The sequence below is a fragment of the Gymnoscopelus braueri genome (genome assembly GCF_963280865.1).
Source record: "Gymnoscopelus braueri genome assembly, chromosome: 4".
Taxonomy (NCBI): Eukaryota; Metazoa; Chordata; class Actinopteri; order Myctophiformes; family Myctophidae; genus Gymnoscopelus; species Gymnoscopelus braueri.
This window is the reverse complement of record NC_137605.1, coordinates 14,169,090-14,196,360: the sequence shown is the minus strand read 5'-3', so window position 1 is coordinate 14,196,360 and position 27,271 is coordinate 14,169,090. Positions and strand designations below refer to the sequence as shown.

Below are 27,271 nucleotides of genomic sequence, written 5' to 3'. Positions count from 1 at the left end.
ACGTGACAGTATTCAAGCACTGATGTAGCACCTATAATTTTAACAGTCCGGCCTATTTTCAAATCAAAACAACTACATTACATGTAATAACTACATTACTAAAATAGAAACAGGCAGTAATGAAAATCTATTGATTCTGCCATTTAGACGTTCCTCCAGTCTAGCTTTTTGGAATGAGAAGTCCAGAAAGAGCAACTATAGATGTGCCCAGTGGTAAGTCAGTCAGAATAGCTGTTATGTTATAAAAATGTCTATACTTCCCAAAATCTCTGTTGACTGGCCTCCATGTACTATAATAATGGTTATTGCTCTAAGTGCTCTGACAACGGGTACAACAGGTATTGTGTGTGTGACAACACCAGAGCTATAGTCAGCCTATAAGGTCTTGCAGATGTTGTGAGAGAGAGAGATCTAGTATGGGTCACTGTACATTTGGACATAGGTGCAATCTATATATATATATATATATATATATATATATATATTTTATATATATATATATATATATATATATATATACCTGCAAAAGAGTTCCTTCTGATGAGGGCTAGGTAGACAGAATGAAAAGCCAAAGGTTTCAATAATCCGGATTTATTTTCCAATAGGTGTAAAAAAATAACTGTTTAAAAAATGTAATTAAAAAGAATACAAAACAAACGTACATGCTTTTCAAACAAGCAAACAGTCTAGCGAATACACTGACGCTGACAGACTGCGTTAAAGGGCAGATCTTAGCAGCATTGTGCCCATGACTTCACTCTTCTGTGCCTGAGACAAGACTGACTCATATAATCTACCTGCATGGCCTCTACCTAGTGGCCTCAACCATCTGTCTTAAAGGACAGGTTACCTCAACACATTCACCTACAGTACTGGTGAAATCAACAAAGAAAACGTTTCCCCTTACTTTACAGAAATCATTATCATCCAAAAGGTAAGTATTAATCATGTTTTTAGCAACGCAACGCTTTTCCTCTAGAATATATAGTACACAGAAAAATACACACTCCCCTGGCCAGTGGTATGCCCCAATTACCATACCCCTCTATATAAGGAGCACTGTGGTCATGTGGTACTCTTTTCCGATCCTCAGTGCAGGAAGAGGACATGGCAAGTATGTGTGTTTGTCTGCACTTTTGTGTGTGTTAAAGATTCAACAACGCTAAAGGTTAAGTACACGAAGTAGATAGAATGTCATTGAGGTTTCTTTTGTTGTTGTTGTTTAATTGGCTGCAATTGTGAACAATAGCCAATTCAGAGAATATATCCATTTGGCCAATCGTTCATTGCAGCTCAACAGTCAATGAGCGCAGTGATCAGGAGATGACTATGAACTGAAGACCATTGTCTGTGATGGATCTGACTACATGCTCTGGAAGGCTGTTGCACACACGGACAGTAGTGTGGATAACGTTTCTGTTCTGGAGTCTGCAAGGCTCAGAGCTGTGTCTGGTGTGGCTGTACATATGGCAGGTGGTTCGCCGTCTAGGGTGGATGGTGGAGGGAGCATATCTGTGTGTGCATTTTGTACAGGACTGTAGCAGCAGCAACCTGTCTTCTATGGATAAGGCTGGGGATGGAGAGTTTTGTACTGGCAGTGTCCTGGTACACTCCAGTAATTTTTAGGGCCTTCTTTTGGATGCTGTCAAGTAGGCCAAGATGTGTAGGTGGAGCACTCATCCAGCTGAGTGAGGCGTACTCCATGACATTGATGTCCTGTAGATTGAAGACTAGTTGCTCGGCTCTCATGGAGAGTTTACAGGCCCTCTCACCTCACTCTCCTCAGTGCTGCCAGTTTTTGACCTTCTGTCTTCTGGTTCCATCTCCTTCGCCTCCTGTGTGCCTTGCTCACTGCCCTGCGTCAATTCTGACACCTGTGGAGAAAGACACAGACTTTCTGCATATGATGGCATCGCTTACTGACAAGAACATGCACTGAGGCGCAATGTGTTGTTGGCTGTTTCAGCCTCTGTGGATGTATTTTTTAAACTGATATCAATGTGAATTAAGCTTTTTGTTTGCCGTTTTTGCAATGCAGGTTGCCTTTTTTCAGGGTGCCTCTAGTTGAAAAATAAAAAAGTAAATAATAACTTACTGGATGCTCCAGATCATTGTCATCATAGTGGAAATATAAAATATAAAAAATAATAACTATTTACAGCTACAACAGTCATAGTTTATCACTTATTTAGATTGTTATTAACAGTCATTGTCAGTAACAGTAAGTACTGTCTGTGTACATTTAAGTTATTTGTCATATTTGCCCTGTACAACTTTTGTTTACAAAGCCTAAAAGGCAAACAGACTATTGTATTATTGTATTGTATTTTTAATGTTCCAATGTTCAATACCAAAAACACAATTAGATCGTTATTCGCAGTTATTTGAATAACTATTAATCATCGAGTAAAATGTTACAATCGAAACAGCCCTAGACATCACATGAAACATTTTTGGAAACTGTACATGTTATCTTGTTTGTATTTTTGACCTTGACACATTAAGGTTAGACAACACACTCCATATTTGGGAACTTGGCATATTTTGGGAACTCCCTTAAGCCAATTTTAATATAGGATATCTAATAAGTGAAGCGTAAAAGCAAATAAGTGTAGCGTGTAGCATCTACACACTCATTCTGCTTTCCAAAGCGACTATCGGCAGTTCTCATACTGGATTTAGTACATTACTTACTTTCTCTTCCTTGTCCTTCTTGTCAAGGGCCTTGAAGGCCAGCTCAATCCGGTGCTTCTCTCGTTTGATCTGCACCCTGACGGCCTCGGGCACGTCTGAGATTGCGTAGGACAGGAACGATTTAGCAAAGAACAAGATTAGCTGTAAAGGGAATAGACGGTTCCATTAGACGGGCAGCCCGACAGATACAGTATACAATACGTATGGATGGAGTATCAAGACTCTTTTTGAAGGTTATTGTGACATGACTCACAAGACCCTTTGAACCTAATTGGAAGAAAAGTCAAATTTCTGCAACAAACAGTGCCTTTTGTACATTTTTTGGTGTCCCTAAGGATGGAAATGTTGTTTAGAGTCCCCTCAATGTGAGATTCAAATTTGGGGTAGATCGGACGCTGCATTCACGATTTTGTCATTTTTGGTAAAAGGGCCTCAAAGAGGCCCCTCACACAAACTTTGGATGCCAATCATTGACAATTGCAATGGGATATCAAACAACTGACAGATGTTTATAGCATGACTCCAGAGAAAATCTAGTTCTAGCAAAAGGTTAGGTGGATAATCTATTTAGTTGGAAATGGGCATGGCCCAAATATGTATTGTATGACCTACAAGAGTTTTAGAACAAAACATGAAACGGCATGCATTGGTGCCAGCCATGAGGCCGATTTTAAACATTTGGGGTGGAGCACCTTCCTTGACCTGGGCCTTTCGGCCTGCCAGAGATAAAGAACAAGAGCAAGTTTCTCTCTCTCAAATTGAACATTGACAACATTGTTTATGACTGCTATGTGTTTCAAAATGACACTTTAAAAGTGAGCATTGGACATTGCAACAACCAATATAGACAGTAAAAAGTATGGACAAATGGACACCAATAGACTCTCTAGGTCTAGACCGTAAATTAAGCCTATTTTTCAACGATTTCAAATCCGCCATCTTTCTATATCCGCTCCATATATGCAAATAAGAAACCGTAACTTAATGAATGCTATTGGTTGGGACCAGAGCGGGGGTGGGGAATGAATGCTATTGGTTGTGTAGCTTGTCCATCAAATCATCACAAGGTAGCCACGCCCCTCCTACAGCATACCCTACTTTATCATATTTTTGTAATAAATGGGACCATAGTTTACCAAAACGCACTTCATAGTGATTGAAAGAAGACTTTAAACTAGCATCTGGAAGCATATAGTATGTATGACAATGTTTATTAAGGTAATAAAATCAAGTGTAAACTTCAGCTTTACTCACCTCTACAACAACAACAACAGTCAATCTGGCGGTGAGGACAAGCCAGTAGTAGCTATTGTACTCATACTGTAAGGGGTGTCCTGGTGGATAGCGGAAACCTCGATACCTGACGGGGGACAACATTGTCTGTTACACGAAAACCGAGTCAAGGTAAACCAGGTGAAAAAAAACGTTAGCTTCTTGAGCACACGAACACCAGATAAGATAAACCTTTATTGACCCTGTGGGGAAATTCAGGTGTCGTAGCAGCAACAGCAGTTGGAACAAGGAAAGTGCGCTCCTGGGTTGGCTACCCAGGGCCCGCAAATTTTGGAGCCAATCAGAATGGAATATGGAAAATCTGACCGATACATCTATCACACCACTCCAGAGATAATGTGTACAGAAATGTTGTGTGAGTTTTGGAAAAAGTGTGTTTCGAAGAAAACACAGTCAGTCACAAATGGGTTGGGCCTATACGTCATGATCCAAATGTTCTTGGATAATACGACATACGGGTTAAAGAGTTATAGGATAAAACATGAAGTGACCTATAGTGCCATGAAGCCGAACGGACGGACGGACGGACAGACAGGGGAGAAAACATAATCAGGATTATGTTATGTTGCGTACCTGCAGGTGGTGCTGTTGGAGAACCAGTCTGGTGTGTTTGCTTCTCTTGGTTTGCTCTGATTGGTGAAGTCTTCTATGTTGAACACAGACAAGGTTTTATTGATGTATCCCTCCATGGTGGGGTTGCTGCTGTGTCCGTACGGGTAGACAGAGAAATACCAGTAGTAAACCAGGCGAGGGATCATGTCTGACGTGAAGGCCATGATCATCACCTGAGTGAGAAGGAGACAGAATCCATGAGACTAAATGTGGACCATGAACATCGATTCACACTTTGATGAATCACAAAAATAACCTGTTTTCAATGGAATAACGTGTCAACGCAAGTTGCATGTGACCCATATTTAGGTTTTTGATAACTGACAGCCATAAAACTATAGTGTTTTCAGGCGTTTCTGCCTTTATTGATATAGTGTAGTGGAGAGAGACAGGAAACGGGAAGAGAGACTCTGGAAGTGACATGCAGCAAAAGGTCCAGGGACCGAACCTGGAATACGCGCCCTAACCATCGGTAAGCCCACAAAATCTAAAATGTAAAGAGACAGGAAGCAGAGAGCAGAGATGGGGAAAGACATCTCCAACTGGAACTGAGCCCACTGGCGGCCTTTGCTAAGTTTCACCCGTTTCAATTGAAACGGGCCTCAACCCTCAGGGAGGCCTCCAACTGACCGTCAGTCCAGTAGCTGTCAGCTACTGCTGAACTCATGATACGTAAACAGTATGATGAACAGATAAAGTGGGACACTTACAAACTGTACTTACTGTAAATGGATGGATTACAACTAAAATGTGAGCAGGGTTTTGTTTTGTTTTGAAGGCATAAAGTAAGAGTCAACACTCACATTTGTTACCACAGCAAATATGGTGATACCCTGCAGGATGGGCATCCAGGCTCCAATGTCCTGGGCCTTCTCTGGTACCATGCGGCGGCACTGGGTGGTGATCTTCCAGGCGTCTGTCCGAATCTCCACCAGGTTGTGAATCAGAGCCAGGACCGGAGCCAAGGGGAAGGAGACAGCGAACAGAGTCACAAAGCCAAACTGGATCACTAGGAGATGAGATGTGTGATCAGTCAACGCTTTCCGTATATAAGATGCACGCACACACACACAAACCCAAACACACATGTGCACGCACGCATGGCATGGACACACGCAAACACACAAAATCCACATGCACACACGCACGCACACACAAAATCCATCACCTTACCCATCTCCAGGTATTCGTAGATCATTTCCAGTTCATTGTGTTTCAGCAGCTGGTAGTCTTGTTCCCAACGTGTCTTCTCCACACTGGTATGACACATATTGCACATGTCCCAAGGGGTACAACAGCGACGTCTCAAGTTCTTCACCAACCTATATGGACGATCAGAACAAACCATAATACATAGTACAGGAGTTACTATGAGAATATGAGAGGAGATTGTACTGAAATGTTAGCAAGGAAAATGCATTGTGTAAGCTCTAGTCTAGATAGTAAGCACTAGACAATAACTACTTCAACAATTTGTGAAAATGAAAGGGATTCATTAAAGCTTCTCCCTCCAGGCTGTTGGCTAATGACACTTCGTACATTAGTAATTAATTACCTGACAAAAGCAGCATTTGATGTCAAGGCCTCCTTGATGTTTTTCAAGATGGCGTTCCCACTCAAGATGACAGCCAGCTGGATGGTCAACTCCATCATACAGCCCTGAGGGCCACACTGCAACACCAAGATACACAGCAAAGTTGCTGCAACCAGTATACATTTCTCTCAATATATATGTGTTGTTCTTAGAAAGAAAGAAAGAAAGAAAGACAGAAAGAAAGAAAGAAAGAAAGAAAGAAAGAAAGAAAGAAAGAAAGAAAGAAAGAAAGAAAGAAAGAAAGAAAGACCCGATGATTGACGCAGGGTAAGCCTGGGTCGGGAACCTGGCCTGACGGAGACGTGTGCTCCGAGGAGTGCACATTTCTAGTTTTTAGTATAATATTGTTTAATGCTGCTACAATGATATATTTTGTCTTATGTATCATTCTGTACACAAAACGTAACAATGAAAATCACCTTGAAACTTGTATTACTACATCTGTCCACCAGGAGGTGTTAATCCCTCACGCTACAGGGTCTGATTCTAGACAACCTTCATCCATTCATCAGGAGCACCACAAAACAAATATGACTGATGGACGAAATGACAAACTGTACCTCCTCCTTTCTTAAATGTTTGAGGATATAAACAGGCTCTCCTGGGTAGCCAACCGCCTTCCCCTTGATGAAAGCGATGTAGAAACAGGCAGAGTAGCTGTTAACACACTGAAGCAAGAATATCTTCATGGTCAGACTGTTCTCATAATCCGTCTTGGTCCGTGGGATCTCTGTTTTCAGGTGTCAGATCAGTGAAACAGGGTGTGACAATTCTGCACGTGTCTTGTATATGTCTGTATGTTGTTTATTATGGGTACATTGGGTAGGCTATATCATGCTGTTTTACTGTTTGTAAAAAAAGAACAAAGCTTTTAACTGGAATCCTTGAATCAACAATAAAATTGTGAAAAACTGTTATTTTCTGATTACCTAAAAGTAGATTTCACTTTAAGAAATCATCTGATGTGTTATTTATTTATTGGGGGGGGGGGGCAAAACAAAGGCAATGCCTCACCAAATTCTGTGATCAGCATAGCCAACTTCCTGTACAGGATGTTGAGGATTGTGATGGCGATGAAGTTGATGATTGAAGCGGTGACCGAGATGAAGGTCTGTGGTGTCATGTACATCAACAAAGTGGACTTGGAGCCGCTGTGCCACTGATCCGAGACGGTGATGAACACGGCCAGACGATATACATAGATAGACCCTACCATGGCCAGGATCACCAGCAGCTTGGGGAACAAGAGAGAAGAGGAAAATAATGATGTGTGATGCTGTGTTATTATAGTATAGTGTTAGTAGGCTATACATAGAAGGAGGTGAACTAGCTTCATTATCTGCAGCCAATCCAGGTGTGGACTGGTTGAAGAGAATAGTTACTGTATGTACGGTATTCAAATATTTTTTTTTTTGTTGATAACATCTGAAATGATAAATAGGAGTATACCATATCAGCCTTACCCCAAACAGGACGCCCAGGTTTCCTAAGGAAAGCCGAACACCTCGTCCACAGGCTCTATAAGGCACCTTTTCTTTCTCCTGAAACAATACAATACAATTACATGAAAGTTCTCCGCTTGGATAACATTGCCTTAAACAAGAAAAGTTCAACAACAACAAAAAAAGCTTTAAAAAGCACCGCCAGGCTGGATCTCCAACCCAGAATGTTGAACACATGCTTTTATTCTGTTGCTTGTATTGTGTTGATGTATTTAGCATTTTGATGCATTTTTTCACCCTGCTGAAATTATAGGTTACTAGCGTAACCCCGGTCCTATGAAATACGAAGCGAGAGGTCTCGCTATGGAAGAGCGCCCTCTTGCGCGAACACAGAAGCGTTTTCGTACTTCCAGACAAGGTACCTTTGGCTGGATTCTGATTCGCTCCCCTGACCGGAGGTCCCGCCCTCTGCCTATATAGTCAGGGGGCGGATCTTCATTCAGTCCTTCGGAAATAGACTTCCTATGGTCCGCCCGGGCTAGTGACGCAGTGCCCCGCGCTCCAGAGCACCCTGCTCCTTGTGCCCCCCCCCCCACTTTGAAGTTGAGTTGCTGCATATGTGTCCAAATGCACCCGGGGTCCTGATATGTACAGTATGTGTTGTTTTGATCATGCAACCTACCAATGTGACAGGGTTGGTCCTCTCGTGGCCAGACTGCATACACTTGTCCAAGTATTCGTGACGAACTACTTCTTCCGGCTCCCTGGACTCGATGGTATCCCAGTTGTATTTCAGCGTCGCCTGGTACCGCATCCACATCTTCGGGAACAACATCACTAAAGGAAAGGAAAAAGAAAGACAGGATTAAACCAGTCTGGGAGAGAGCATTTGTAAGTACTAAAATAAATTACATTTGTATGCTTCAATGATTAATAGTCTGTGGGTTTGTGTCAGGAGTGGTGAGTTGTATTATTTAGTTTTGTAAGGCCAAAGAAGGTTTGAATGAATGAATGAGGAAAGTGTATTACTTCTTTGTCAGATATGGGCATACATCAGTAGTTCTCAACCTTTTCTGCATCAGGGCCCACTTGAAAATCTAGTGTTCGCGGGCCCACCGATCTGACCACTTGACTTAAGTGGTTTTATGGGTTTATTTTAATAATCAATCAATCAATCGATTGTGTTCCGGCTTGGATCAATGGAACCAACGCAGTATAATTGAAGTTCTATTTATCTATATCACAATGAAAACAAAATGTTCAAGGTTTTAAAGAAAATATACCAATTCATTATCTTTTAAAAATATTAATGATATTATCATTGAAATGTTATTTAATTTGCCAATTATTTGGGGACCCACAGCTTGAGAATCGCTGACATAAGGTATACTTTCACAATCAGACATTATGTCACCCTACTAAAGGAAAGAAAAAAAGAAAGGAAATTGATAAACCATGCTGCAAAATCTTAGCCATGGTTCACATGACGCTCGTCTGTCATGGAGCAACTTGTTCCTGGTTTTTGAATGGTCTCCATTTACAACCGTCGCCAGTAATCCAGCCAGTAATCTGTAACCTCACACAGTGATAAAAGGTCTTAAATAGATTCCTGGTAGAGGAGGTCAAATTTGGGAATATTTTGAGGATCAATAGGACTCTGGACAATCAACTTCCCGCCTCATGGCTTTATCTACATAAACGTTCAGATTTCAAATATAAAGTGCCTACCCCACGGCCATGGATGTAACAAGTTAAAACGCCCGGGTCCAAGTACCCGTATCATCTCAAAATGTCCTTCATATGCTTTCAACAACGCGACCCTATCGGTTTGGAGGTGTATTGCACTCATTATAACTATGAGAAAATGGCCGCCAATCGGATTAAAATGCTTTTTATTGAACAAGACAGAAGATACAGGTACTTAGACCCGGGCGTATTAACTTGTTACATCCGTGGCCGTGGGGTAAGCACTTTATATTTGAAAAGATGTTCCGGTTGTAAATGGAGACCATTCAAAAAACAGGAACAAGTTGCTCCATGACTAATCTCTCAAGAACAGCTTCTGCACTGCGTTGGAATCTGTCGGGGAGGTTCGTCATTACGAGTGCGCATTCAGATCAGGAAGTAGGCCGCGCTTTACCCAATCACATGTAGTGGGCGGGATTCACATGTCCGTCGATCTTTCCCCCTCGAAACAAACCGAAGCTAATTTAACAATAGCGTCCGCGGAGCAGACAAAACCACGGAAATATATTCACATTTTAACTTACTCTTTCATCATAGAAACAAGTGGGCTTATAACCAAAACGATCCATGTTCTCTGGGAGAAGTGGTGTTAGTGTTCCGTGTAGAAATATTGTTAGTGGGAATGAAAACATAGTCGCACCAACCGGAAGTGATGCGCTGAAGGCGCATCACAAACACCGGTTTCCTTGTGCTCTGGTGTTACGTTATCGTCCGCCCAGAGCCAACAGACATAGAACAAACAGCAGAGGGCGCTGTTTTTCATTTTCAGTTGGCGATGGGTTCCCAGATTGCTCCATGACTGACATGATATGACATGTTTGTTTCCTGTCATGTTTCAGGGCTAGCTAAATCCATGACTCATAGCTGTGTCATGCGGTCACAAGATTTGAGAGCAGTTTTTAAAGCAGCCATTTTGTGGTATTCGGCAGGTCTGTGTCTTTATATAGAAATGGAAACATTTGGAAATTATGAAAGCTTGGAAAAGTAGGACATGAAGGATATTGAGTGTCTCACCCCAGACTGACATGAAAGCAGCAAACACAAGGGTCCCAAAATTGTCAAATATACAAAGTGCCTGCATGGGAAAATAAATTAATAACTGTTATTTACATACAATCTCTATATTTCAGCTGTCCTTAGATGCAAATGACTTCAAAACACATTCAAAGCAGCGATACTGGAAGCCCTGGGTAGTGAATTACATTTAAATATTAAAATACGGTTTTGTATTATGCATATACATACATAGCCTACATACATACATACATACATACATACATACATACATACATACATACATACATACATACATACATACATACATACATACTGTACATACTGTACATGTGGTACATACTTCATACACATACATTCATACATTCGTACTTACATACAAGTAGGCTATGTATGTTTTCTATCACACAGTTTCTAATTATTTCTCTTATTGTCTCCGCCACTGTCCATCCTATAATCAAAATCTTTTTTTCCCTGGATTCCTTACATCATAACACATCTCATATAGGCCCGGCAATTTGTGCAAGACTTTCCCCCATTTTTGCTACTAGGCCTACTCCTATTCTGTCCAAAACTCACACAAATTTTTCTACAGGATCACTGGAGACATGTGATCAAGATGTATGAGTCAGATTGTTCAGATTCCCGCCAGGCCGGGTTGCCCTAGGTAGGCAACCCGGCCTGGTGGCACTTTTCTATATTTCTTTGTGAATCATCATGAAAAGTACTTTGAGCTTTAAGGAATGTTTCACTCACTTTAGAAGCTTCACACGTGCTGTTTAACCTCCAGTAGGGACACTCCCTGTCACATTGTGGGCACATCACTATTGTCCCACCTATCTCTGGGTCACACACCTCTTTACTGTCCAAAAAAAGAGGAGAACGGTTACACACTGTCCAATCACAAGAAAGAGAGGTTACACATTAATACACAATGAACATAATGAAACAAACTCATGCCATCGCTACCATTGTTTACAGCAAGCTACTAATGAGGTATGTTATTGTACATAACGGATAAAAGGTTGATTTAACAACATTAATTTATATAACTCATGTTATGTGATATTATCATGGGTTATGGTTAAACAATTCTGAAAATAATGTGAAATACTGTAATTGCACATGAACAGATTCATACTGTACCTCCAGGTGGTTGTTTGCAGAGTTGTGAGCCCATAAATGAAACAGCCAAGGCCCACGATTGCAGGGAAGGCCAGCATACTTGTGTAGAATCCCAACCAGGCAAAATATATGCCAATCCTCTCCCCATAATACTCCCTGTGAACAGCATTAAAATAATCATGTTCTCCCTCTGTACTGGATAATGCCTCAGTCTATGCATAGCAATGGCATTTCCATCGTGGTCCCCACTCCCCACATGCTTCAATGGTTCCACCATTGTCCCCATGCCAAAGAACACCTCTCCAGTCAGTCTAAATGACTATCGTCCAGTAGCGCTGACATCAGTGGTCATGAATTGCTTTAAAATTGGTTAGCAGAAACATGCCATTGGTAGGTTCTAGTGTTAATTGAGCTTCTGTGGGACGAGAGACCAGTTACCTAATGCGTCGAAGTGGTTGTGTCTTGAAGAAGCTGCAGGGGTGAGCCCATTTTTGGTAGAGTTGAAACCTCTCTCTTTCTTCTGACTTGTTGTTGAGGTTACACTGAGTGGGTATGGGGGGGATAGAAAACCTCTCTCCTTCTTCTGACTTGTTGTTGAGGTTACACTGAGTGGGTATGGGGGGGATAGAAAATACAAACACACACATTTCACATGCAAGCAATACCAATACCAACACTTTTAAGATGGAGGTGATCTATAATAAATTCAGAGAATATGGCTGGGATTGGATATCATATCTGCTTGAGAGATCCACTGGTGGAGGTTAACGGCCACAAACAATGACACTGTAATTAATAATAATAAAGTGATGCGTGTCTAACTGAGTGAAACATGATCCACTCACATCATGAAGAGGATAGGCAGCCTTGTACACTCCATCAGCCAGCAACTTTGTGATGTTGAACCTTGCATCGTCCTTTGAAATGACAGTGCTGAGGATGTTGTAAACCTACAGCACATAAAAATGCATTCTGATTAGCATGCTTAATATTAATGTTCAACATTTCATTTTTTTCACAGTTTTGCAGTGTTGTTTAAAACTGAAATACCCAACTAGAAAAGGGCACGTCGCAGAGCGCATATCCCAGCCAGGCTGGATTGCCAGGGCTGTGTACACTGTTGGTTGCAGAGCAGGACTGAAGGAAGCTGGGGGAGGGCGCAGCATTTCTATGACATACGATGTCACTTTTCGCATTTGTGGTGACTCTTATGGCCTTATGGGCAGAAGTGAAAGTGTTTTTGGAGGCGCACTCTTTACAGGCCCCTCAACATGCAATTTGAATTTATTTGCCTGGATGTTAGGGCATTCACGAATACTGATTTTTGGTATTCGACTTCGAATACCTAAAAGTAATCGAATATACGATTATTTGTTGGTGATATATAATATTTTTCACTGTGTTTGCACAGTGAACCGGCGCAAAAAAATAATTCCATGATCATATTATTAAACTCTTAAGGTCCTTACACACCGGCGAATGTGCGAATATACGCAAAATTCGGACTCGTTCCGAATAATTAAAAGACGCTTTTTCGCTTCGCTTTTCCGCTTTTTCGCGCCATGTACGCTTGCATTGACTTTATAAGGTTTTAAAAAAAAGCTAATATAATATCATATAAGAATTGCGGTCCAAAAATAAACAAACTGTCCCGGCGATATTGTCAGGGAGGTGGCTCTGTATCGTTTACGATAGTCAGTCACTCATATTTGATACAGTTTGTTTCCGGAAAAAACATACTAATTCGGCAGCAGTAACATTAGGGTTTTCTCGTCGTCAGTTGATGCTTCATATCCATATGAGTCAAATCGCCAGGCTTATTTGTTTATTTTTTTACACAATATTTAAAAAGTCTATGGGAATTCTGAATGGGGGAAAAAAACGTGACCCAGGTAAAATGCGTAAATTACGTCAGACTTCGGTGCTCTATAGGTTAAGCACTAGTTTAAGTTCAGAAATAATTCACTGGTGTCCTGTCCTCCAATAAAAAATACTTTTAAAGTATAAAAAGTATAAAAGTATAGTATATATAAAAGTATTTTTTATACTTTTTATACTTTAAAAGTAATTTTACTTGGAGGAAAGTGTGAGATATTTTCCACTAAAATGATCTGAACCAGTTTGAGAGTGATAACATTAACTAGACTTTACCATCCTGATCCTCATGGATGATGTGAAGGTCTTATCAGGGTTGATTTTGAAGTGAGAATCCTTCTGGGCATTGTTGAAGGGGAAGGTGACAGGCTTCTCGTTCATTGTGCGCGTAGTAGCACATTCACCGAGCAGGTCCCTGCTGGATAGATGTAACCCAGGTACAGATTATTGGTTAAATTGCTAAATCATGCAGTGTTAAATCATGCTCATTCTGTCTTTCAAAGTGAACGTCAGCAGTTCTCAGACTGGATTCAACACATTGACTAGTTCTGCATGCGTTTCATTCTAATGTGAGATGCACACTGCTTTGATTTGCCACGGTGCGCTGACTGTGACTTTATTGTCACATCACAGGTTTACACTAATTCATTGCATTGTAAAGACATTTAGATTTGTTCTTGGGAACAGCTTAATCTATTTTGACTTTTCAGTTTGAAGTATTGACACATGTACATACATACATCATCATCTATATGCATCCATTATTTTATCGTTTATTTTATTTCTAATAAAATTATTATAAGAGCTGGCTAAATAAGTAAATTGTTTGTGGTTTCGGCATTTACCCACCTGCTCCAGTAAGCAAATCTAAGTGGCTAAGTGTGCTTTTACTTAAGTTACTGTAGGCCTACTCATACTAACATCACCACACTGGTACACAGGTCTTCGTTGGAAGTGTCCATGCTGGAAGGGTCCATGCTGGAAGGGTCCATGCTGGACGTGTCCTTGCTGGAAGGGTCCATGCTGGAAGGGTCCTTGATGGGCAGCTTGACGTGGAGCTCCTCAGCCCATTTGCACAGACACTCCCATGGCATGTGGATCTTCACAAACATCAGATTTCCTTCACTCTGAAGGTACTGTAAATGGGATGATAATATCATTAGAATGTTAAAACTTGAACTTGAATGTAGGCCTTTTTTTTTTTACAAAGGAAATGTTGCCATGTTGGGAGTCTGACATATCTGCAATTATTTTACTTTTTTGATGGCATCGGGAGCAGCAATTATGCAGCTAAAGTGTCCTGATTTTAAATAAGTATAATAAAAAAACAAATTTTCTGCTATTTACTAGAATTATCCTGTAGGCTACTTCTGAAACAAGATGTTAAATGGATGGGCACAGGAAGATTTTGAAATGAGGGTATGACAATGAAATGGGGGCGTGTGGGGGAGGCTTACTGCAACTATCCCTATTGTTCATGGTTTTCTAACCAATATTTGTATATGACAATGACAAATAATGTCTACGAACATACATCAACAACATTAATCACCGTAAGCATCGATTCCCGTCAAATAACAACTAGAAAAGTGCGCTCCTCGTGCCAGGCCAGGTTGCCTACTCACAGCCCGCAAATTCTGGAAGTCAGTCATAGCCAATCGGAATGGAATATGAAAAATCTGTGTGGCCACTTTGTGCAGGCTGCCTCGCACTTACTGATTCCGTGGTCTCCAGCTTCATCCCCAACTTCTTCAGCTTGTCTTCATATATCCGTCTCTTTTCCTGGAGAGAGAGAAGAGAGCACATTGTCTCTGGTGGCTACTCAATGCTGGGGTAATACAGTATGTACAGTATTAGCAATCTGTCAAGCCTGCAAATATATAAATAATATGGAACATCAGCAATGGGTCCCTGAGTGGTCATCACCTTGAATCAAAAACAACCGGGCACTTTTGCAAAGTGGGCTATACCAGCCCACTATACGATTTGGCCTGCGTACAAACACAATAAATGTGTCTTGAATTCCTTAGATCTTGACACAACTCTCCATAAAGGTCATGCCCATTTCTGCTATATATCATGAATGTGACATCCAATCAAGCCAAACTGGGATTGTTTGTTATAGAGCACACCTTCAAAAGCGCATTCACTTCTGACCATACAGGGTGCCACAAATGCAAAAAGTTGAACGGTATGTCATAGAAACGCAGCTTCCTCTGGTTCTGACCGTTGAAACTGACAACTTACTCAGCCGTCTCGTCGATATGCACTCCGCAGAACGCTCCTTTCTGGTTCTATCACCAAGACATTCCAAAATGTGTCCCATTTCATTCATTTATTTTATTTTTCTATATTTATTTATTTATTTCTATTAAATAAATAAATAAATAAACAACATCATGCAGATGTGTTGCAGTTGTGTGGTAATTGTAATTACACCTGGCAATTGTGATTAAATATGCGCTCCTGAAGGAAGTTTACAAAAGTGCCACTGTGAATCTTTATCGCCGTCTTAAAAATGGCCACGTTATGCAGACTGCCATAGACTTACCTCCACTGATTCCATCTCCACTGATTCCTTGGTCTGAATGCTGCGCCATTGTCTCTGAAAGGTATGATTCAATTACTGCCCTGTAATTACAGTTTGAATCTACAGTACGAACAATCTGTTAAGCCTGCAGGGTAGATATAGGCTATGAAACATCAGCAATGGGGCTCCAAGCACTTAAATCAAATACAGATTTTGTCCGAACATCACGCAAATCGGTACACAGTATTTCTATAGTCATTAAACGAAACTGGTGTTTCAGATTTTTCATATTCCATCCTGAATGGCTAAGATTGGCTTCCAAAGTTTGCAGGAATGCTCAGTTTTAAACAAAATGTCTCAAATCATGCACACAGCACGCACTTTTCGTGAAATTTTGCACGAACATTCCCATTAGGCCGAGGAAGAAACGTCACTTGAAAATTTTCAAATCAGTTGTTGCTGTTGCTGTTTTTACCTATAATTGCACCGATCGATCTGTGTAAAACTTTGTATGCACACTCTATAGAGGCCAAGAAAAAAACATTGCTTTGCATTTTTCCCAAATCGGTAGACATGATCTCTATAGTCATGTGATCAAGTTGGATCTGATTGGCTAAGATTGACATCTAAAGTTAGCAGGAGTGGCCAGTTTTGAACAAAACGCCGCAAATCATGAACGCAGCGTCCGATTGCGGTGAAACTCAGAACAAATGCCACCCTTTCAACATTGCCCTATTATAGCACCACCAGGAGGAGGATTTTTGCAAAACATTTTTTTAAATATTACTCCTACAAATGTTGTCCAAACATCACACAAATGGGTACATATTATCTCTTTAGTCCGATCCGTCCCATTTTTCACATTCCAGCCTGATTGGCAAATTCCGAACATTGCTGGCCCACACTAACCCTGACCTGTGCTCCGCGGAGCAGTTTTTCTAGTTTTCTACTCGGTCTGTGTCTCAGAGGAGGGCTGTGGAAAGTCCAGAAAACCTGTCTACCAGTGACATCATCATTAGGCAGGATTTTTTTTCCAACAAGATTTCGCATTTTTTATTTAGATTTTTATTAACGCAAGAACAATGGCTTCTATTATTGCATTGCACCTTTCCAAAGCCTGCAGTTTCTATCAGCTTGGATTCCCCATCGATGATGTCACTGGTAGACGGGACTCTGAACTGTCCACAGCCCTCCTCTGAGACACAGACCGAGTAGAAAAAAATTGTACCATTTTATCATGAGCATTAGTGAGGATACTCTACCACAAGTTCTCACCGTCTTCTTCTTTTCCTTCTCGTAGACCAGGACATAATCTATCGTCTTCTTCACACCATCGATTAGGCTGACCTTGGAAGACTTCTCATTCTCCTCTCCCTGCATGAGCCCTGCACTCTCAATCTTCTTTTCCATGGTGTTGTATCCCTCAGTATGAGGAGTTTGCAGCTCTGTGCTGTGTAAAGGCAAGCGGGAATGGGAAGCGACTGACACGCCTATAATTCATCTCCAATGAGAGGCGAGCAGGCAGGGAGGGAGGCAACCTGGACAGGTGGAGCGACATACCATGAAACTGTCAGGCTCATGTGAGACGTACAAGGCACGCGCACACACTTGTGTTTTATCACACATGTTAACAACTTAAGCCCTATACTTCTCGTACAAAGAATAATGAAAATAACCCATCTACAAGCACAAGCTGCTATTTTTTCTCTTTTTTGGTTTTTGGCTTTTTAGTTGGACTGGTATCACGTGTCAATATACCGTACCTATTTCTTCTTTGGTAGCAACAGATTCTATTTGCATGATTAGAGGTGGAATACTTCATACTTCCGCCACCGGGTTTTTCTTAATCCTTGAAGTGTGTATTTCAAGATTCTGCCAGGTAACAGGCTGAAAGGATGTCCCATAGGGTTAATTTTTAACCTTTTATTACACATATCCTGAACCCAAACCTGAAAATGGAAGAAATAGAAACTAGCATAACTTTTGAAGGAAACAACTAGAGACAAATAAAATAAAATAAATCCCATACAATTTGGACCCAAGGAATAAAGTGGTTATTAAGATTCAAGCACATCTTGACTCTGGACAAAAACAGCACGAAAAATATGAGCTGAAAATGTTCATATTTCAGTTTTTGCCGGACCCAGGGGGTCTGGCTTACATGAGGCTTTGTACCTGTTTTCTCCATGGGCATGGTCACTTTGTCCTTAGGCCCCAGCCATAAAAGTCTGTCCCCCTTTCGTCCATACATGGGCATGTTTGACCTGTTTTCTCCATACATGGGCAAAAAACAGGTTTTGGTGACTTTGTCCTTAGGCCCCAGCCTAAATGTCTGTCCCCCTTTCGTCCATTGTTTTTGGGTTGGAACTGAAAAACGGGACCAAATCAGTTTGGCCTGTTTTGAGACCAATTTACAGAAAACCCCAGATTTGCTGGGAGAGCCTGAGTGTTCAAACTGGGGTATTTTTGGGGATAGAAGAGAGGTAGGGGAGACCAAAAACACACAAAAAAGAAGAAAAAGTTAAAATTCATGACCTGCCTGGTGAAACATGTTCAACGACTCTTATGAACGTGTGGTGTGGTGAAGTAAGTAAGTATGTAGGCCTACATTGTATTTGTATATAACACTTCTCACAGAGAACTCACAAAGTGCTTTACATACAACAGAAATAAAAACACAGCATTAAACATTCAAATGATTAAAAACAACATCACACAAAAAAATCTAAGACATTGCACAAGTGGTTCTTAAAAAATGTCCATAGAGGCTGCAGCTCTCAAGACCTGTGGAACGGCATTCCATATACATTCATTCATTCCGCTAATGCTTGTTTAAACAGAAGTGTTTGTAAGTGGTTCTTAAAAATGTCCACAGAAGCTGACCTTTCTTCGTCCCAGCTCTCAAGACGTGTGGAAGAGCATTCCATACCTTCTTGTTTTTGACCTCTCTTCATCCCACGGGGGAACTTAGGAGAGCAGTTAGGGGTTAATTGTCTTGCTCAGGGACACTTCGAACCTTAGGCTTCCCAGGCCGGCTCTCTAACCATTCAACTATGGCCACCCAACCTGGTACGAGGAATGACCAATAGACCCTGGACAGTTGACCTTAGGGTCCTGCTGCACACATAATATTGTTGTAGCAGGTCAGTGAAGGGTCCTGGACATCACTATGCTTCAAAATAAGGCTCTACTGGCAGCAGTGGTGGACCAAAGTACTCAACCCCAGTACTTGAGTCAAAGTATAGATACTCCTGGTGAAACATTACTCAACTGCAAATTCAAAACTACATTTTCTTTTTAATATCAAAGCATGCTGTATTTAAATGTAGACACTTTCCAAGAAAATAAAAGCTTTTTCAGAAATGTAAATAGAATATAAATAATAGTGAAGATAGCAGCTCTACAATCTCACTGTGATGCGTTGTGAGCTTGTAGATCTGCTATTTTCCTTTTCCCCCCCCCTTTTTTAAAAAGCCTATTCTGCTCTTAAACTTAGGGTGTCTGCCTCCTGGACCTCGAAGATGGTTCCACAGGAGAGGAGCCTGATAGTTGAAAGTTCTCTCTTGGAGATTCTAGGACCCACAAAGTAAGCCTTTATAGCCTGGAATGCAGGAACGCACACAAGTATTTAGTACAACAATAAATCAGAATCAGTTTTATTGTCACATCACAGGTTTACAAGGTAAAAAAGTGGGTGAAATTCTTTTTTGTACATCGTTCCCATCGCAACGTTAGTTTCCATAGAAAGAAGAGGGGGGGGGGGGGGAGAAGAAGAGGGTGGGGGGTAAGTGGGAAGGAGATCAAAACAAGAGAGCAACAGAAGGCCAGACAAGTTATCTACATATTTACAAATTACCTGAGATAATAAAAACTAAAAAAACTAAACTAAGGTGCCTGAGCATAGCAGCAATGTATTGTATACTGTGCATGTTATACTTATACTGTGCATGATAGACAATGGACGTTAAGGTGCTTAGAGGAAAAGGAGCACAATAAAAAAAAACAAAAAAGTCAGTGCGTTATACAAGGGATTAAGGTGCAAAAGGTCAGTGCGTGTCCACCTAGAGTGGAATAAACGAGAAATATAGATGTAATCTGAACATTCTTAATTTTGTGCCCTAAAATAGAGTCAAGATATGCTTGAATCTTATACTAATAATAATTTTTATGAATTCCTTGAGTCCAAATTGTATGGAAAATGTGTTAATTTTGATGTTGTATGCTTCCAATGTATGTTTACCTTTTTGGGTTTGGCTAGGATACAGTATGTGTTAACATAGGGTTAAAAATGAACCCTGTGGGACATTAGTTCAGTCTCGTACATGGCAGAATCTTGAAATACACACTTCAAGGATTAGAAAATGCAGTTAGTAAGAGAAAGTATTTAGTAAAAACTGAAATATAATATATGATATGAACATTTTCGGCTCTGTTTTTTTGTGCTGTTTTGGTCCTGTAGCCTAATAGAGTCAATATGTGCTTGAATCTTAATAATAACCATTTTAATGAATTCCTTGGGTCCAAATTGTAAGTTTTCTTTTTCTTTTGTTGTCTCTGGTTGTGAGACAAGGTCGTAATCATTAAAATACGACAAAATCACTGGTACTTCTGCAGGAAAACTGACCAGATCCACTCTAACTGTAAACAAAGTTATGCTGTTCTGTGTTTGAGCAAGACAAGTAGTTTGTGTGAGTTCTACTGTAACTGGTTATGAACAGAATGTGGATGTTAAGATGCGCTATAAATGTTAACTGAGTCTATGATAATCTTTGTCAAATATGCAGGCAAATATGGATACTAGAAGTCTGTCCTTCTTTTCGATGGAGTTACATTTGAATGTTGTGGGGCTAAGTCGAGTAGGATCATCACAGCATTCTTGTCTTTTTAAAACGTCTTTAGGAGCACCACTGACATACTGTACTGACATGCATGTGCGAGCTCAAACGACTCGACTACATCCCTGTCAGCTGAAATCTTTGGCCTTGTGTCATTTGGTCAATTGTTCAACTAGCATGTCATCGGAAATGATAGTTATCAGGAAAAGCCAATGGCGCTACATGCACATGCACGACCTTTCTGACAGGTCACTCCTCCAAGATTTTTTTAATTCAAGATTGCTTTATTTGTCATTTGTTTTCCATCTGCAAGCAGTGTTAGAAAATAAACTAAATTACGTTTCTCCTGGTAAAAGACAGCAGAATTCATAAAAGAATAAAAACAAACAGTGCAGAAACATATCTTCCGTTGCCTTGGAATACTGACATAAGATAATCTCTCTCTCTCTCTCTCTCTCTCTCTCTCTCTCTCTCTCTCTCTCTCTCTCTCTCTCTCTCTCTCTCCCTCTCCCTCTCCCTCATCTCTCTCTCAGTTCAATTCAAAGGAGCTTTATTGGCTCTTTATTGTGAGATCATGTAAAATTTAATTATTGACAGAGACCATCTTTATGAGGAAATCATCTATTCTGTAAAGAAGAAACTGGGCTTCTCATCGCAGTACAATGACTTGGGGTTCTGGAAGGTCTTTTCTGAATACTTGAAAGTTTAGGCCAGCAATTCCCATGTGGGCTGGGGCCCCAAATAATTGGCAAAACCCTTTAAGATTTTATTGGTATTACAACATTAATATAACTTTTTTTTCTTTAAAACCTTGAAAATGGGTTTCCATTGTGATACCGATAAATAGGAACTGTACTATGTTGGTTCCATCGATCCAAGCAAGAATACAGGCCAGCATCAAAGCCGTTTGGCTGCCATGTGAAGTCTTCAGACGGGTGGGCTGTGAATGCTTTTGAGCCCTGCATGATCCAGAATAGGTTGGGATTCTTGGGAACCACTGGTTTAGGCTGTAGCCTTGGCCCGAGTGGCCATAGCCAGTGCCTTCAGGTCTGTGATGCACATGGCAATGCTCTCCTTCTCCTGCTGGGGGGTGATACTGCCAATAACGTTCTTCTCCACCCAGTTAACCATGTGCTCCTGCTCCATCTGGCGGTGAAGGTTCTGCAGGGCGATCTGGTAGTCCAGGCGCTTCTTCACCTCATTGTTCACCATGTGTTGCCTCTCTCTGCGGTTGGTCTCCAGCAGCATGGCCACGTTGTTCCTCTTAGCATCAAAGAGCATTGACCTTCCGTCTATTCTCCACTGCTCCTTCTTCTCATCCTCAATGGCCTGAGCCAGGCTGGCCATGGCCAAGTCCTTCACTTCCTGAGCCTTGGCTACTTTCTCCTCATTCAGTTTGTCAGCAAAAGCTGCAACGCTGGGGCCAAATTTCTTCACTCCATAGATCATCACAGCACCTATGGCAGCAGCAGCAAAGGTCTCATGGTTGATGACGTAGATCTCCTTGGAAAGCATGTAGACGAGGAGACCGGTACCCAGCATGTAAGGCCCTGTGACTCCGGTCTTTGGGTATAAAAAATGGAACAGCTCGTCAGGGATGATTCCATGGCGGACTTTTCCTCCCCTCTCTGGAAGAGGGGGTACGGGGGCCAGACTCTGGGACGTTGTGTGGAGGGAACGTGATGCCTGAACCAGGCCAGCTCCAAAGTGACCACTGCCTTTCAAGGCATTGGCTGAAATGAAAACGAGCCTTGGCAGCATGCTTGAAGGATGAAATGCCAAATTCTTGCTACAACAGGCAGGCTGACACACTTGTGTCGACTCTGGGGAGTTACTGATTTGGTCTACTGGCAGGGTAAGAGGTGCTGCTGATCGGCCAAGCGTTTTGCAGGGTTTGCTGACTCACAGACAGACAGACAGACAGACAGACAGACGTAGTTACAGACCCTCCACTGGATGACTCGGCACTTACTCGGTACAGCCACGCTGTGAACAGACTGCACTAGCGTTTGTTATGAGAGTACTTGGAGGCCAGTCTATGACGTCAGTCATCTATGACATCTATACTATGAGGTCAGTCATCTCCATATTTGGGCATAAACAGTGGAGAGACACGCACGGACATATATACACAGACAGAGATATCCACTATATTATGCAAACTCCAGCATGTTCATTGGTTGAAGGCTGAATCATCTCCGATAAACCTCAGAATGACATTCTGGTCATCGGAACACACATTCAACCACCCTTGGGAGACGGTGGCCAAGGCAGTGATGCAGAAGTACCCCAACCCCCTGAAACCCAATGTGTTTGCAGTGGATGTTTTAGGCAGAATGGTGGACACGGACGGGCGGTTACACAGCACCAGTTTGCAATGCTCAGATTGGGGGCTGCCCTCCATAGCCTCATCTATCATTGGTTTAGAAAGAGCATGCCTTTATGTCAAGGAACATTCGGTGGTAGACCTCGGTGAGAAGACCTGTGAGCTGAAAACCACAAATATCAACTTCACCAGCATGGCATCTGTGGATGAGAAACTGACCTTTAAGCCACATCCTAAGGACCCCGAAAAGACAGTTTTGAACCAAGGAGCTCTGATCACTGTTAAAGGGCCCGTTTTAAGCTCATACCTAGAGGGACTCATAGCAAATTACATTTCTAATGAAGCCAGCAAGGGTCATGAGGCGATGGAGTGGGTCATTAAACACAGAGGTTGCGGAGCTTGCAGCGACAGCGACAAATAGCAGCTGGACCATCAATTACTTGGTTCCTTTTACAGTACCCATGTTGTTCTTTGCTCTACTTGTCTCGTACATTGAAATCAAATGATTATTGATTAAATTGTTCTGTATTTCCCTGCTACCACGTGTTTCATCCTTTTGACAGATATGTACAAATTTATGATAATTTATAAGCATAGTTTTTGTCAATAAAAACAGCGTTGGTTGGAAACGTTGCCCAACAACAAGACGACTCGTGTCATCCCCCGCCACTGGCCGTCCGCAAGGACAAGGATCTCAATAAACGCATAGGCCCTAGGTGGTGGAGTCACCATCGCTCAGGGCGGTGGGCTGCCCAACATACGGCTGTTCTGCTCCCCAGGAAGATTGAGAAAGCTGCCAAAGTCATGTAAGAATGCACTACATTTGTTTAAACCAATCAACACAACAGAGTGTGATAGTCTGATAGTCTGATTGCAATCATTGCCACAGAGTCCATAGCAATGACCACCATTAGAACACTTTTTCACTCACAGTACCTTTAAAGTTGAGAAAAATGCTCTTAGATATCATCCCAGTCATATTGTGCACCTATTTAACAATATGTGACAAAATAGAATAGATTCCATTTCTTTAAAGCACTGGTTATCAATTACGGGCTCCACGGACCCCCAGGGTGATTGACAGTATGGAACCAAATGGACCCTTATGGGTCCCCTTGGTTCCACCTACACACCCACAGAGTTAGATTTGAGTGTAGATTGAGGTTCCTGAGATAAGAATGATGAGGTCCATGACCTCGTTTATACTGCTATCGTGCATGATAGCATAGTATGATACATGATATTGTATTTTTGTGTTATCCTTTTAGCACAAATGTCTGATTGGACCTCGTGCTGTTTACATTTCTGTCTAATAAAGTATTCAATCAATCAATCAATCAATCAATGTAAAAATAAACAATAATTGTTTATGGAAAACAGAAAACACAAAAAAAAAATGTATGGGTAAACAGCAGACATTCGTCCTTTCTAAATAGTGCATTTTCAAATAAATTAGCAAATAATTAATCGTTTACGAGTTTTTCAATTAACATCCATGATTTTTTTTTATTAGCATTCCTCGTTCAGTCTTTCTCCAGTATGACACACCAGTTGCCCTGGTCATGGTAGCTTGTTTGTATTTGAACCCCAGCCACTCCTCCACACAGTTCCTCCAACTCCCCCTGCTGGAACACATGGTAATAGCGGTGGAATACTGGAAGAGCTGGGCTGGATCCTACACCTCCTGGACCGGATTTACTCTTAGGATCCACCACTGAGCTGTGAGTTGAGTTTGAGTCTGGACTGGATTCTGAGTCCAAAACAGAACCCTGGTGGCCTTCAGTAGAAGAGTTATGAGAGGTCCTTGTGGGCCCTGCTTTTATTTTACCCTGTTCTCCATTCTGTCCCACTCGTCCATTCCCCCCATCTTTCAGATGCCAGGGAACGAGGAGGTCCTGGGAGTTGAAGGACGTGCGATTCGTGTGCACGCTCAGCTTCCCTTTGGGGACTAGACCGACATGATGAGACGTATGTTCTGTGGGGCTACGGTTCCCAGCATGCTCTTTGAGGTACTTGGACCTCTGCTTGTTGTGTTCCTGTTCGAGGGCCCACACGTAGATGAGGGCCTGACCTCCAGGTCTGAGGAGTCTGACCAGCTCCCTCACTGCAGCTAAACGACGCTCCTGTGTGGAGAAGTGGTGTATAACAGCTATAGATATACAGGCGTCACAGGAGGCTGCTCTCAGGGGAACACTGAGCGCATCAGAGACAAACGCCCGGTGGCCTCTCTCTGCACAGATCTGGACCAACGCACTGCTACGGTCATAGCCCACCGCAACCACTTCCTGGTTGACGCCCAAGTACTTCCCATTCCCGCAGCCCACATCAGCCAGCATGGCGCCAGGAGCGAGCAAGAGCAGGAAGTGGCAGACGCGTGGCCAGGGCGAGTGACGAGTGCTGCTGAAGTGGCCGGCGATGGCGGCGTAGACGCGGTGCACGTAGCGCTCCTCCAGGAGCACCGCATTGCCATGGCAAAGGGGAAGCGGGAGGGGCAGGGGGGGGTCGGCACTCTGACTGTCGCAGGTGGAGGGGAAGGCACATCGACAGGGTGCGTGTCTGATCTTTCGAAAGGTGAATGAAGTCCATATGCCTCTCTTGCTCAGTGTCAAGTTGCCATGTGTACTGCGGTCAGAGGACGTGGCAGGCTTGGATTGGGGGTCACAGGCCGGCAACGTGTCAAACTTCCTGGGAGTCATTCCGTGGGTCCAGAGGTATCTGCTCTCTCCCTTCATCGCCAGGAGGCTTCGCTCTGGCATCGCCACGGCAACCACACAGCCGTCTGGGTGACGGAACTCCATCTCTGCCTTGACCCCTAGACTGAGTGACATGACGTTGTCCTCAAAGGCAGAGTGAGAGTCCACGTGTGGAGGAATACCCTGTCCTGGCTGGTACTGGTTGACAGTCAGCTGGTCTGGCATGGCGTCGACATGTCCGTCTCTCACACAGCGCTCCAAAATAGAAACACACTCCACAGGAATACCAGCAGATAATGGTTTGTCCTTGTCAACATTGTTGTTGTCATAGCAAAATTCATAACCAAAGTGCTTGACTCTTCTGTGCTTGAGAACCTTTTGAGTCACGTCATCTTCATCATCAGTGGACTTCCAGTCGACAGCTGACAACAGCGAAGCCTCTTCCTCACGAGACACGAAGTCCTCGACCAAAACGAGTCCCTCTGGCGGGGACACAGACACCGCCACTTCACTGGGTACTGAATGGACAAAGCTGAGGTACAATGTGACAGTATTCTCTCCATACTGCCGCTGCTGTTGTCCGTTGAGGACAGTGTGGGCTTTCTGAGCACTCTCCTCTGACCTGTATGTGACGAAGGCATAGGGTTTGTGAGGGGGCATAGTAAGGGCCTCCACCTCCCCGATTTCTTGTAGCGCCGCCAACAGCTGCTCCCGACTAACACCGTTCCCAAGACCACCATTAGCTACAACCAGACTCTTGGTGGGTTGAGATACCGTACGGATGCCCTCGTGTTTCAATAAAGTGTGACTTGCTTTAATTTGTTTTCGGAGGAGTTTCTTCTCCTCTTTACTACTCCTGACACATTTCATGTTCTCCATGGCATCCATCGTGCAGCAGCTTACTGTGTGTGGGTGCAACATAGCATCCGTGGAACTTGATTTGGGCAGCAGTGGCCTAAAGGCTTATGACCAAAAGGAAAATCTGGATGGGGAACTGAATGGCCACCACTTACACTCCCCCAATACCGCTGAAATACCCTTGAGCAAGGCACTGAACTCCTGCAGTGGAGCTTCTCAGTGGCCAACGGTAAATGTGTTTGAACTACGGGACAACTGTGGTTGCACTGGGCAGTTGCCAGGTTTTATGTCTGAATGTGAAGCAGGGCGTTGCTGAAAAATAGCATTTGTGTTCAGCCAACCTCCCCTGGGTAAAATAAAGGTTAAAAAAATACAAATGAAATGATCCCCATCTATGGAGTACCCTGATGTCATAGACTGGCCTGGACTCCATATTTGGGCATGCCTCACACGGAACTCCATATAAGTGCATAAAAGGGACACAGACAAACAGACAAAATTGTCTTGTTGGTGGAAGCTGGGTAGATGATGGACGGTCACATATATGTATGTATAGGGCATCTGGGCATTTGACCGTCCATCATCTACCTAGCCTGGCTCCAGCCCCTGAATCGCTAGCCTCTCATTCAGGGTC

At 42.5% G+C, this 27,271-nt stretch overlaps 3 protein-coding genes and 1 pseudogene across 4 annotated transcripts; 1 reads left to right on the top strand and 3 right to left on the bottom strand.

The window, feature by feature from the left end:
• Window positions 1–635: 635 nt before the first annotated feature.
• On the bottom strand, window positions 636–18,852 carry LOC308083459 (anoctamin-6-like; the record flags this gene model as incomplete). Its single annotated transcript, XM_080425773.1, has 22 exons — window positions 636–1,874; window positions 2,695–2,835; window positions 3,949–4,054; window positions 4,561–4,772; window positions 5,403–5,608; window positions 5,773–5,921; window positions 6,155–6,270; window positions 6,754–6,923; window positions 7,208–7,427; window positions 7,657–7,734; window positions 8,318–8,472; window positions 10,396–10,456; window positions 11,152–11,257; window positions 11,542–11,676; window positions 11,959–12,125; window positions 12,366–12,470; window positions 13,672–13,813; window positions 14,317–14,531; window positions 15,112–15,177; window positions 15,947–16,000; window positions 17,201–17,375; window positions 18,809–18,852. 22 exons carry the CDS (start codon window positions 18,850–18,852, stop codon window positions 1,746–1,748), a joined length of 2,952 nt encoding a protein of 983 aa, XP_080281899.1. The 3' UTR covers window positions 636–1,745.
• Window positions 18,853–21,762: 2,910 nt separating this feature from the next.
• Window positions 21,763–22,521, bottom strand: LOC308084171 (ATP synthase F(0) complex subunit B1, mitochondrial-like; the record flags this gene model as incomplete). Its single annotated transcript, XM_080426710.1, has 1 exon — window positions 21,763–22,521. One exon carries the CDS (start codon window positions 22,519–22,521, stop codon window positions 21,763–21,765), a length of 759 nt encoding a protein of 252 aa, XP_080282836.1.
• A 452-nt stretch (window positions 22,522–22,973) lies between these two features.
• Window positions 22,974–23,592, top strand: LOC308083458 (PRELI domain containing protein 3B-like; annotated as a pseudogene). Its single transcript has one exon. The product of its transcript is annotated as a PRELI domain containing protein 3B-like (transcript).
• A 1,017-nt stretch (window positions 23,593–24,609) lies between these two features.
• LOC308083456 (tRNA (carboxymethyluridine(34)-5-O)-methyltransferase alkbh8-like) lies at window positions 24,610–26,667 on the bottom strand (the record flags this gene model as incomplete). Its single annotated transcript, XM_080425770.1, has 1 exon — window positions 24,610–26,667. One exon carries the CDS (start codon window positions 26,665–26,667, stop codon window positions 24,610–24,612), a length of 2,058 nt encoding a protein of 685 aa, XP_080281896.1.
• Window positions 26,668–27,271: the final 604 nt, after the last annotated feature.